The sequence below is a fragment of the Etheostoma cragini genome, chromosome 13 (genome assembly GCF_013103735.1).
Source record: "Etheostoma cragini isolate CJK2018 chromosome 13, CSU_Ecrag_1.0, whole genome shotgun sequence".
NCBI lineage: Eukaryota > Metazoa > Chordata > Actinopteri > Perciformes > Percidae > Etheostoma > Etheostoma cragini.
Genome location: NC_048419.1, coordinates 15,238,441 through 15,250,748, shown reverse-complemented (window position 1 = coordinate 15,250,748; position 12,308 = coordinate 15,238,441). Strand labels below are relative to the sequence as shown.

General features: G+C 38.2%; 3 protein-coding genes across 3 annotated transcripts; all 3 read right to left on the bottom strand.

Annotated features, from left to right (window-relative positions):
• Positions 1–4: 4 nt before the first annotated feature.
• LOC117955986 (olfactory receptor 1-like) lies at positions 5–883 on the bottom strand (the record flags this gene model as incomplete). Its single annotated transcript, XM_034890814.1, has 1 exon — positions 5–883. A coding segment is annotated over exon 1 (879 nt), but the record flags the coding sequence as incomplete, so codon positions are not given.
• Positions 884–4,160: 3,277 nt separating this feature from the next.
• LOC117955828 (olfactory receptor 1-like) lies at positions 4,161–5,641 on the bottom strand. Its single transcript, XM_034890550.1, has one exon. The coding sequence runs from the start codon at positions 5,610–5,612 to the stop codon at positions 4,644–4,646; it is 969 nt and encodes a 322-aa protein (XP_034746441.1). The 5' UTR covers positions 5,613–5,641; the 3' UTR covers positions 4,161–4,643.
• A 2,964-nt stretch (positions 5,642–8,605) lies between these two features.
• On the bottom strand, positions 8,606–10,735 carry LOC117955826 (olfactory receptor 1-like; the record flags this gene model as incomplete). Its single annotated transcript, XM_034890547.1, has 2 exons — positions 9,789–10,735; positions 8,606–8,620 (listed from the first exon to the last, which is right to left on the bottom strand). Coding segments are annotated over exons 1-2 (942 nt in total), but the record flags the coding sequence as incomplete, so codon positions are not given.
• Positions 10,736–12,308: the final 1,573 nt, after the last annotated feature.

The following is a 12,308-nucleotide window of genomic DNA, read 5'->3' as shown; positions in this document are numbered from 1 at the left end:
TGATTGGGTTCAGCATGGGAGGAAAGACGGAGGTCAGAGACAAGTTTATGATCCTGGCATTTGGATCAATTTTTGAACCCATAGTAAATGTGATTATTATTGGGAGGAAATAAATTGTCACTAATGAAAGATGAGCTGTACAGGTTTTAAATGCCTTTACTCTTTCCTGAACTGTGGCTACTTTAGACAATGCATAACCAATATATGAATAACTAAACAAGATAAATGCCAGTGGAAGCCAAAGAACAAACAGCGGTAACAACACACCAATGACAGAGTTGGGAGTTTTGTCATTGCAGGCCAACCTGAATATCTGGCCATGATCGCAAAAATAGCTGTTAATAACCACAGACTTACAGAAGGAAAGTCGTGTAAGAAGGCCAACTGCAATAAGTATTACAATAATAACAAAGACCCAGAATGAGGCAATCAATGACAGCATAAACCTGTGGGTCACCTTCACTTGATAGTGCAGTGGGAAGATGATAGCTATCAGTCTATCATAGGAGAGTGCAACCAGATTAAATGACTGCATAGAAAGGCAAGTGTAGCAGAAAAAAAGGAATGCCAAGCAGTCGTTGTAGGAGATGTATGGATGATCCAACAGAAAGATGTCAAGAAGCTTTGGCACCAGAGCAGAACTACCACACAAGTCCACAAATGCCAAGTTAAAAACAGCAACATATTTTGGAGTTCTCAGATTATGATCCAAGTATATTACAGCCATTACAACTGTGTTTCCCAGCACTGAAACAATATAAACAAACAAAAAAAAGACATAGATATACTTAATATATGGTATGCCAATAAATCCACTTATCACAAAGTATGCAGGACGCACAAAAGTGTTGTTGTTTCCAAAAGCGAGGTTGAAAAAGCCCATTTAGAAAAAATCTCAAAGTTATATTCTGTGTTTAATGTAGAGAACAGTACTCTATGTTGGCACTGTGTTGTTATGTAGACAGAGGTAAGCTCTTCGTTCTAGCTCACTTTCTGATGATGAAGCTCTGACAAGCTTTAACTGTTCTGTCAGTCGATCTGTGTTTATGTCAAATACAGTCAAGGTCTGATTCATTGAGACTGTAGTATGTAGGCGTAAAAAATCATTTTTAATCCATAGAGACAGAGCTTATTAAAGTCTCGCCCACACATGAAGAAAACAATTGCGCTCTACCTTGACTTTGTATGTGTGGGAAGGTGCCTCCTTAACAATTCTGTCTAACAAACGACAGAAAAATGGCTAAAAGCTGCAGTGTGGTTGAATGCATTAACAACAGGGTAAAGAACAATACCACCATTTTCATAAACTGCCAAACTAAAAAACTGAGCTTTTAGGAAGACACAAATTGAATACATGAAATACAATTTGAGCAGCAGGATGAGGCCCTGACACTCAGTATGCCTAAAGTTATGTGTGCACTAACATTTGTCATCACGTGTCACGTTTTGGCGAGTCTTGCACTGCCAGACCTATCTCCACCTATCCCCAATTCCCCAAAATCTCACAATACAAGGGCCCGGTCAACCTCTCCTTAATACAGTGCAGTCGCCCTGTCCCATGTGCATAAAAACACCCCCAAAGCATGATGCTACCAACCCCATGCTTCACAGTACTAATCCTTCTTCTTCCTCCAAACATTGTTAGTGGAATTATGACCAAAAAGTTCTATTTTGTTCTCATCTGACCACATGACTTTCTCCCATGACTCCTCTGGATCATCCGAATGGTCACTGGCAAACTTAAGACGGACCTTGACATGTGCTGGTTTAAGCAGGGGAATCTTCCGTGCTATGCATGATTTCAAACCATGACGTCTTAGTGTATTAACAAAAGTAACCTTGGAAATGGTGGTCCCAGCTCTTATCAGGTCATTGACCAGCTCTTCCCATGTTCTTATGGGCTGATTTCTCACCTTTCTTAGGATCATTGAGACCCAACAAGGTGAGATCTTGCATGGTCCAAAGGAGATTGACAGTCATGTTTAGCTTCTTCCATTTTCTAATGATTGCTCCAACAGTGGACCTTTTTTCACCAAGTTGCTTGGCAATTTCCCCATAGCCCTTTCCAGCCTTGTGGAGGTGTACAATTTAGTCTCTAGTGTCTTTGGACCACTCTTTGTTCTTGGCCATGTTGGTAGTTGGATTCTTACTGATTGTATGGGGTGGACAGATGTCTTTATGCAGCTAACAGCCTCAAACAGGTACATCTAATTTAGGATAATAAATGGAGTGGAGGTGGACATTTTGAAGGCAGACTAACAGGTCTTTGAGGGTCAGAATTCTAGTTGCTAGACAGGTGATCAAATACTTATACTATACTATAATACATACTTTGCAGCTGTATCATACAAATAGATACTTCAAAAATCATGCATTGTGATTTCTGGATTTTTTTTTTTTAGATTATTTCTCTCACAGTGGACAAAGAGTGGTGTGGAATCAACAGTGTTATTTTGGGTGGTTAAAAAGGAAAAGGATGAAGTAAAACAGGTCAATTTGACCCTTGGACAACATGAGGGAAAAACAGTTTCCCATGCAAAAACAGTTACAGCTGTTAGAAGTGTACAACCCATTGTTAACATACTATCAGTTACTTTATATTTCATTTGTCAGCTGGCCCTTTTTTACGAAGCTGCTTACAATAAGTGCAATCAAACATGAAGATGCAATTCTTGCTAGTTTGCATTAATCCTGGCAAAAGTGGGTGATTGTTGGCCTTTCTGGATGATTTCCAGTTTTTCCCGAAAGGCCATCATTAAAATTAAGTTAATCTAGACACACAGTCTTCTTTGCTAACTGTTGTCATCTGCTGCTCTAACTGTTAATCAAAACTCGTTTGTTGTTGTTTAAATTGTTGAAGGAACTAAAGTCTTCATTATCACTTTCGCGAGCCGCTTCTACTGGGACCCATGTGGATGGTACTGTATACCTGAATGCCCTGACGTTCATCCCACCCCCAACTCACACACATCACAATATGTTTGGCTAATCCTAAATTGTTTTTTTTTCTTCTCTATAGTGTTAAACTCGAGGTGAAGTTTCATTATCTTGCAATGTTCCAATCCAATGTCCAAGGTAAAATAAACGTGTAAGCTAAAGACTGTGAAGTGACGTTTTTAACGTAATTTTTATTTAACCTTTATTTAACCAGGAGATTAAAATCTCTTTTCCGAGGGAGACCTGGCCAAGGCGGCACACCAGTAACAATTTGAATAGAAATACAGCATAGTCAAAACCACACAGAGGAAAGGAACAGGTCACATGTGGCATCTCCATCTTCATCTCAAGCAATCAATGTGAGTCGACAAGACATGTGTAAGAGATGGAGATACCGACAGAGACTAACAACCAGCTTTTGGAACAGCTGGAGAAAGGACTACTTGCTGAACTTGAAATCAGCACACAAGTGTGACATACCCACACGCACTGTGCTAAAGGTGGGAGAGGTCATCTTGATCGGAGAGGATAACGCTCCAGGGCAGACCTGACAAATTGGGAGGATAACAGCTACCAGAAGACCTACAACTTTCAGACAGGTTGCTCACGTCACATCTACGACATCAAGCTCAGCTGAAGGCTGAGCAGTAACGCTCAGCTATCACCGAAAAGTTCTTCTGATAGCCTTCCCTGGTTGTCACTGGTTCACTGTCTATGGTTCAACTACATACTGTACTTGCGGCGCTCGTTGAGCCTCGGGGCCGGTTTGGAGAGCTGCAACTTTTCTCAGCAACTTTCTGAAACAGTTTTGTCTCATTGCAAATCTTTGGTCTGACATTGAACTGGGCTGTATGAAACCAGGTACATGACATTTTGGCTATATGGGAGTGCTCAATGATAGATTTTACATAGAACTACCTGTTTTCTATTTTTCTTTCAATAAGTTAATATCCAGGCTCTCCAGTTTCACTTTCATGATCCGTGACTGATGCACCACCCCCCGCCCCCATGGCCCCCCACCCACATGATTTGACGATCAGTCAACAATAGTCAAGACTTAAAAATAATGATTTGACTACGAAAATTTGTAAGTGACACCCCTAATAACAAATGACAATGAGTCTTTGGTCACAATAAATAGTTTATTCACTGGTTTATATGTTCATAATTATATATAGTATACATAATTTGTATATGTTTGGATTTTTTGCAATTGCATAATTACAAAAAACCTTGTTATTATTACATTGTTTCACAAAATGTAACCTGGGTTGGCTGTTGTAGGCAACAGTATTAGCTACATTTTCAGTTGAATTTTAAGATTCAAATTATGCACATACCACAAAAATTATTTCATAAAATAAGTTCTACGTTTAAATAACTTTCATGTTAGATCCAACTCAACACAAAAGCAGTACAAAAAAAAAACATAATTGGTATGCTCATTATGCTGTTAAAAAATACCATTCATTTGGCATGTTGGGCTTCTACTTATTGGGGGAGGAAAATTATAGTTTACATTATAGTTTACATTGTTTGATTTTATTACTTTGTTACAGAAGATCTATTTGATTTATGGACTTGTAGATTCATACATAATGCAATGTAACAAACATTTGTGTAATGTTAGAAAGGATAATTTACAGGAAAATAAAACACCAAAATACATGGTGTAAAGCATAGACAAATGGTCACATCATCCTTAATCATTGTATGGTTACTTTGGATTTCCCTCTGATTTTTAATAACCTTTTCACAGATTCTTTGATTTCTTGTGTCTGCAGAACATAAATGATTGGGTTCAGCATGGGAGGAAAGACGGAAGTCAGAGACAAGTTTATGATCCTGGCATTTGGATGTAATTTTTCCATCAGGGTAGATGCTATTAACAGTGGGATGAAATATATTGCTACCAATGAGAGATGACCTACGCACGTTTTAAAGGCTTTGATTCCTTCTCTTAGTGTGGCCACTTTAGCCAAAGTACAGCCAATACATAGGTAAGTTAAAAGGACAAAAAATAATGGAAGCCAAAAAATTAGAACAGTATACAAAGTGCCAACAACATAATTTGGGAAATTGTCGTTGCATGCAAGCCTGTATATCCGAGCATGGTCACAGAAATAGCTGTTAATAACAACAGAATCACAAAAGGAAAGTCTTGTAAGAAGGCCAACTGCAATGAATACAGCAATTATAATAAAGACCCAGAATGAGGCAATCAACGACAGCATAAACCTGTGGGTCACTTTCACTCTATAGTGCAGTGGGAAGATGATAGCTATCAGTCTGTCATAGGCGAGTGCAACAAGATTATATGACTGCATAGAAAGGAAGGTGTAGCAGAAAAAAAAGAATGCCAAGCAGTCGCTGTAGGAGATGTATGGGTGATCCAACAGAAAGATGTCAAGAAGCTTTGGCACCAGAGCAGAACTACCACACAGGTCCACAAATGCCAAATTAAAAACAGCAACATATTTTGGAGTTCTCAGATTATGATCCAAGTATATTACAGCCATTACAACTGTGTTTCCCAGCACTGAAACAATAAAAACAAAAAACAGAAAGACATAGTAATGGTTAATATTTGGCAAGCCAGATAAACCACGTATTATGAAATATGCAGGATGCACAAAAGTGATGTTTTTCCCAAGAGCTGAGTTGAATAACTCCATTAAAAAAAGCAGTGATTTACGTATAGAAGTGTCCTTTTCTGTACTTCAGCATCAGCACTGTGTTGTTTTATGTATGAGCTGCTCTCTCTCTTTCTGGTGACAGAACTCTGTCAAGTTTTAACTGTTTTGACTACTAAGAGAAGCAGACCTCCCCCTTTCTGTCAAATAAGATGAATGTCTATTCCCCTGTGTCTTTTCTATGAGAGCCACTCATCACCAGACAAACCCATTTCAATGAATCGTACAGACTCACATTTACTTACCACAAATCTAAAGAGCACCTAAAGTATAACGTATTTTATATTTAATATAGTATTTTAGTGAGCAACCTTTCAGTTACTTTTTTGTTTAAAGTGACTTTAATCAATATATTTATAACAATATGTATCAAATGACAATGTGAAAGGAGCCACTTATAGTGATGAACATATAGAGAATTATCACCTAAATCTACAGCTTAACTCCGCTTTACGGAACTTCATAATGGGTTACAACTTTACTGTTTTGGTTCACTTTCCGGGCTTTCGAAGCATTGTTTTTGACTGCAGCATGCAACTGTTTTCATTTAAACTGGTTTAAAAAAACACTGTAGTCTTGCATTGCCACAGAGAGAGCTATCTCCACAGCGCTGTGGAGTAAGGTATGACTCTATCATACATACATTCCAGGATAGGAAACAAAAAAAACACTCTGGGTTGTTTGCATTTCTTTAAACCAATCACAATCGTCTTTGGCACTCCAAGGCTCCTATTGTTTCATACAGCTTGCTGGACACTCGTTTCCGGGCAAGGCAGAGGCCCACAGCTGAAAGCATTAGCAACTGTTCAGGAACTGTCAAAAATATTATAACACTGGACTACAGTCTTGATCAGTGATATCCTTAAAAGACATACTGAACAAATGTCGCATCTAGCAATTGAAATGTGGAGACTGCTAGGTGCACTCTGAAGTAGCTTGGAAGTCAGAATTTGGTTGGATTGTTGTTTTTGAAACAAAAACAGCTTTTTGTTTTGAACATACATATATTTTCTGGCCAGTGGCACAATTCAAATTTTCTAAATATATTTATATATTATATTTATATATGTATTTCAACCATTGCAAAAAAAAAAAAAAAAGAAGCTAGCTCTGGGTCTATATGATTAAAAAATTTGTTGTAAAGTTAGTTTCTAGCTATAGTTTTCCAAGAGAAAAACATTCATCAGATTAGCTTGCGGTTGGTACAAATGAGAGTGTTATGTACGAGAGATTTCAGTCAGGTTCTAAGGCCCATCCCATCAATAACCTTCTTTTATCAGCTAATAACGTGAACCTTTCCATTCTGGTTTGCCTCTTATTTGAAAACAGAAGTTGACACACTTCAGGGCTAATCTGAGCATTGGCTGGCTGTAACTGGAACAGATTTCTACTCATGTAATGTATACCTCTGGCATAACTTTCACTACAGGTCATGGTAACTCTAGATCCTCTATGTTGGGTCCCACAGGGTTGTGCTTGATTTTCAATGAATAAAATAAACACTGGTCAGTCTCTGTTGTCTTACTAGAAAGTACTTCATTAAAGATTTGGCCAAGGTTGCTATTCTCCTCTTGAGTTACAGTGCCTTGCGAAAGTATTCGGCCCCCTTGAACTTTTCAACCTTTTGACACATTTCAGGCTTCAAACATAAAGATATAAAAAAAAATATTTTTTGTGAAGAATCACCAACAAGTGGAACACAATCGTGAAGTGGAACAAAATCTATTGGATATTTTAAACTTTGTTAGCAAATAAAAAACTGAAATGGTGCGTGCTAAATTATTCGGCCCCCTTGCGTTAATACTTTGTAGCGCCACCTTTAGCTGTGATTACAGCTGCAAGTCGCTTGGGGTATGTCTCTACCAGTTTTGCACATCGAGAGACTGAAATTCTTGCCCATTCTTCCTTGCAAAACAGCTCGAGCTCAGTGAGGTTGAATGGAGAGCGTTTGTGAAAAGCAGTTTTCAGTTCTTTCCACAGATTCTCGATTGGATTCAGGTCTGGACTTTGACTTGGCCATTCTGACACCTGGATACGTTTATTTGTGAACCATTCCTTTGTAGATTTTGCTGTATGTTTGGGATCATTGTCTTGTTGGAAGATACATCTCCGTCCCAGTTTCAGTTCTTTTGCAGACTCCAACAGGTTTTCATCCAAAATGGTCCTGTATTTGGCTGCATCCATCTTCCCCTCAATTTTAACCATATTCCCTGTCTCTGCTGAAGAAAAGCAGGCCCAAACCATGATGCTGCCACCACCATGTTTGACAGTGGGGATGGTGTGTTGAGGGCGATGAGCTGTGTTGCTTTTACGCCAAACATATCGTTTTGCATTGTGGCCAAAAAGTTCGATTTTGGTTTCATTGGACCAGAGCGCCTTCTTCCACATGTTTGGTGTGTCTCCCAGGTGGCTGGTGGCAAACTTTAGACAAGACTTTTTATGGATATCTTTGAGAAATGGGTTTCTTCTTGCCACTCTTCCATTAAGGCCAGATTTGTGCAGTGTACGACTGATTGTTGTCCTATAGACAGACTCTCCCACCTCAGCTGTAGTTCTCTGCAGTTCATCCAGAGTGATCATGGGCCTCTTGGCTGCATCTCTGATCAGTCTTCTCCTTGTCTGAGCTGAAAGTTTACAGGGACGGCCAGGTCTTGGTATATTTGCAGTGGTCTGATACTCCTTTCATTTCAAAATGATCGCTTGCACAGTGCTCCTTTGGATGTTTAAAGCTTGGGAAATCTTTTTGTATCCAAATCCGGCTTTAAACTTCTCCACAACAGTATTATGGACCTGCCTGGTGTGTTCCTTGGTCTTCATGATGCTCTCTGCACTTTCAACAGAACCCTGAGACTATCACAGAGCAGGTGCATTTATACAGAGACTTGATCACACACAGGTGGATTTTATTTACCACCATCAGTCATTTAGGACAACATTGGATCATTCAAAGATCCTCGCTGAACTTCTGGAGTGAGTTTGTTGCACTGAAAGTAAAGGGGCCGAATAATTTTGCACGCACCACTTTTCAGTTTTTTATTTGCTAAAATAGTTTAAAATATCCAATAGATTTCGTTCCATTTCACAATTGTGTCCCACTTGTTGGTGATTCTTCACAAAAAATGTTTGAAGCCTGAAATGTGTCCAAATGTTGAAAAGTTCAAAGGGGGCCGAATACTTTCGCAAGGCACTGTATATAAAAGACAATTACCTGTAGCAGTTATTCAGCAATTTACATTTACAACTTCAGTCATTTTCTACTACAATCATGTTATTGATATGCAGCCTGTTTCACATCTTTAATCACATAATATTAAACCTGTATACATATAACACAACCGACACAAAGCGCAACGAAAATGTTTAATAAAAGACTGGTCTCTTTAAAACTCCAATTCAAGCATTCATCGCCACAGAAGCAATGTTGTTGTAGTTGCTTTACAATAACGTTTTTCAGGAAAAGTTGGGATGTCCCTGAATGACCAGAGAGGTTTATAAGGTGCTGAGTTAGAAAACACAGTTGATTAATTCAGGAAAAAAGCAGGAAAGAAAACAAGATGGGTCTCATTCCTTTATCCTCATCACATATCCACGAACATAAAGAAGCAAAATATTACAACATTCGATTAAAATACATGTTTATTAATAATAATAATAATAATAATAATAATACATTTTAGGAATAAAAATCTGCTTTCATTTTAAATGTTTGCACTAAGAGATGAAAATTAAAACTACAGTATATACAGTACATATACAGCAGACTCCATCAAGACTTTTCAGTGACAAACTTTGATCAAAAGAACTTTATCACACAAGCATATACGCATAAATTAAACTAGTTAGCAGAAAACACTTAGTTTAGCTCTGTTATACTATAGACAGGCGTTATTACTGTATTATGTAATTTTAAAATAGTTATTTTATGTCAAGCTAAATTATTGTAATTTTAATTTATTAAATTAATTAATTTAATATTAATATTTGTGGGATGTCAAAAAAAGTATCTAGTATGTACAATAGCTGTTGCTTATTTGATCAATAAGTTTTACTTTAAAGGTCATAATGTCCTAAACACAAAACCTAAAATAGATACACAAATGGTCACTTTAGGGTTAATTTCTTCACCATAACTTGGGATTTCATTCTGATTTTTAATATTTTTTTTACAGATTGTTTGATTTCTTCCGTCTGCAGAACATAAATGATTGGGTTCAGCATGGGAGGAAAGACGGAGGTCAGAGACAAGTTTATGATTCTGGCATTTGGATCAATTTTTGAACTCATAGTAAATGTGATTATTACTGGGAGAAAATAAATTGTCACTAATGAAAGATGAGCTGTGCAAGTTTTAAATGCCTTTACTCTTTCCTGAACTGTGGCTACTTTAGACAATGCATAGCCAATATTTAAATAACTAAACAAGATGAATGTCAGTGGAAGCCAAAGAATAAAAAGCGGTAACAACACACCAATGACAGAGTTGGGAGTTGTGTCATTGCAGGCCAACTTGTATATCTGGCCATGGTCGCAAAAATAGCTTTTAATAACCACAGAACTACAGAAGGAAAGTCGTGTAAGAAGGCCAACTGCAATAAGTATAACAACAACAACAAAAACCCAGAATGAAGCAATCAACGACAGCATAAACCTGTGGGTCACCTTCACTTGATAGTGCAGTGGGAAGATGATAGCTATCAGTCTGTCATAGGAGAGTGCAACCAGATTAAATGACTGCATAGAAAGGCAGGTGTAGCAGAAAAAAAGGAATGCCAAGCAGTCGTTGTAGGAGATGTATGGGTGATTAAACAGAAAGATGTCAAGAAGCTTTGGCACCAGAGCAGAACTACCACACAGGTCCACAAATGCCAAATTAAAAACAGCAACATATTTTGGAGTTCTCAGATTATGATCCAAGTATATTACAGCCATTACAACTGTGTTTCCCAGCACTGAAACAATATAAACAAACAAAAAAAAGACATAGACATACTTAATATATGGTATGCCAATAAATCCACTAATCACAAAGTATGCAGGACGCACAAAAGTGTTGTTGTTTCCAAAAGTGGGGTTGAAAAAGCCCATAGTAGAAAAAATCTCAAAGTTATATTCTGTGTTTAATGTAGAGAACAGTACTCCACGTCGGCACTTTGTTGTTATGTAGACAGAGGTAAGCTCTTCGTTCTAGCTCTCTTTCTGATGATGAAGCTCTGACAAGCTTTAACGGTTCTGGCAGTCGATCTTTGTTTGTGTCAAATACAGTCAAGGTCTGATTCATTGAGCTTATTGTATGTAGGCATAAAAAAACATGTTTAATCCATAGAGACAGAGCGTAATGAAGTCCAGCCCACACATGAAGAAAACAATTCATCGCTCTACCTTGACTTTGTATGTGCGAAGGTGCCTCCTTGTCAATTCTGTCTAACAACAGAAAAATGGCTAAAAACTGCAGTGTGGTTGAATGCATTAACAGGGTAAAAAAACATAACACCATCTTCATAAACTGCAAAACTAAAAAACTGAGCTTTTAGGAAGACACAAATGGGAATACATGCAATACAATTTGAGCAGCAGGATGAGGTCCTGACACTCAGTATGCCTAACGTTATGTGTGCACTAACATTTGTCATCACTTGTCAGGTTTTGGCTAGTCTAAGGTGACCAGATTTCTCAGACAAAATCCGAGGACATTTTCTGCTCAGAAGCGTCTATACCTCCAAAACATGTCATGTTTTTAATTTTGTTAAACTTAAAACGGGGACACTAGAACTTGAGCTGTTCTCATTATGGTCTGAGCCTAGACTCACCCCTGCTACTACTTCTTTCTCCACTACACTACACCTCAAAGGCAAATATTTCATTTCATTGTATTTACGTTCATAAAAGTGCTGGTATTGCTGCTGACAGACTCAGATTAATATTAGTGTTTCCAACAATATGGAAAGAAATTCTAAGGAAGTCGACCTTTCTGTTAAAGATTAAGATCCTTTTTTAAAACATAAAAGTCTGCGAAATTGCATTTGCTAAACCCACCAGACTGCATGTAAATAATCAGTTATTTTAGCATCGTAAAATACGGCTTTCTAAAACATCTCTGAGCTCTGAGCAGCGCTGGCTCTGGCTGTCTTGAGCCTGCGGGTGTAGGGTGTGCGACTATCGGCTACGTTTGGTCAGTGTTTTCTTTCTTTCATTCCAATTTTGGGTCTGTCAGTCACAGTGAAAAACCGGGGACATTTCCGGGGACAGATCCAGCCGGGGACAGGTGACCAAAACCGGGGACTGTTCCCGGAAACCGGGGACGTCTGGTCACCCTAGGCTAGTCTTGCAATGCCAGACCTATCTCCACAGCACTGTGGAGTAAGGTCTGGCCCGTCCACACCTATATTCTAGGATAGGAAAAAAAACAAAAAACTCTGGTTTGTTTGTATTTCTTTAAACCAATCACAATTGTCTCTGTCAATGCCAAGCTCTGAACGCAGCGACGGTGGCTCTACAAAATAGTCTTGAAAAGGAACATTTACACCCCGGTAAAGAAAACGCTACATACAATGTTAAATAAATGTAACTGTTATTTAAATTAGCTGGATACTTGTTTAAACGTATTTGCTCTTACCAGTGTATTGCTGTGTGTACTTCGTCCACAGCAATCCCTGCCAATCGGTCGAAGTTAGATAGTAA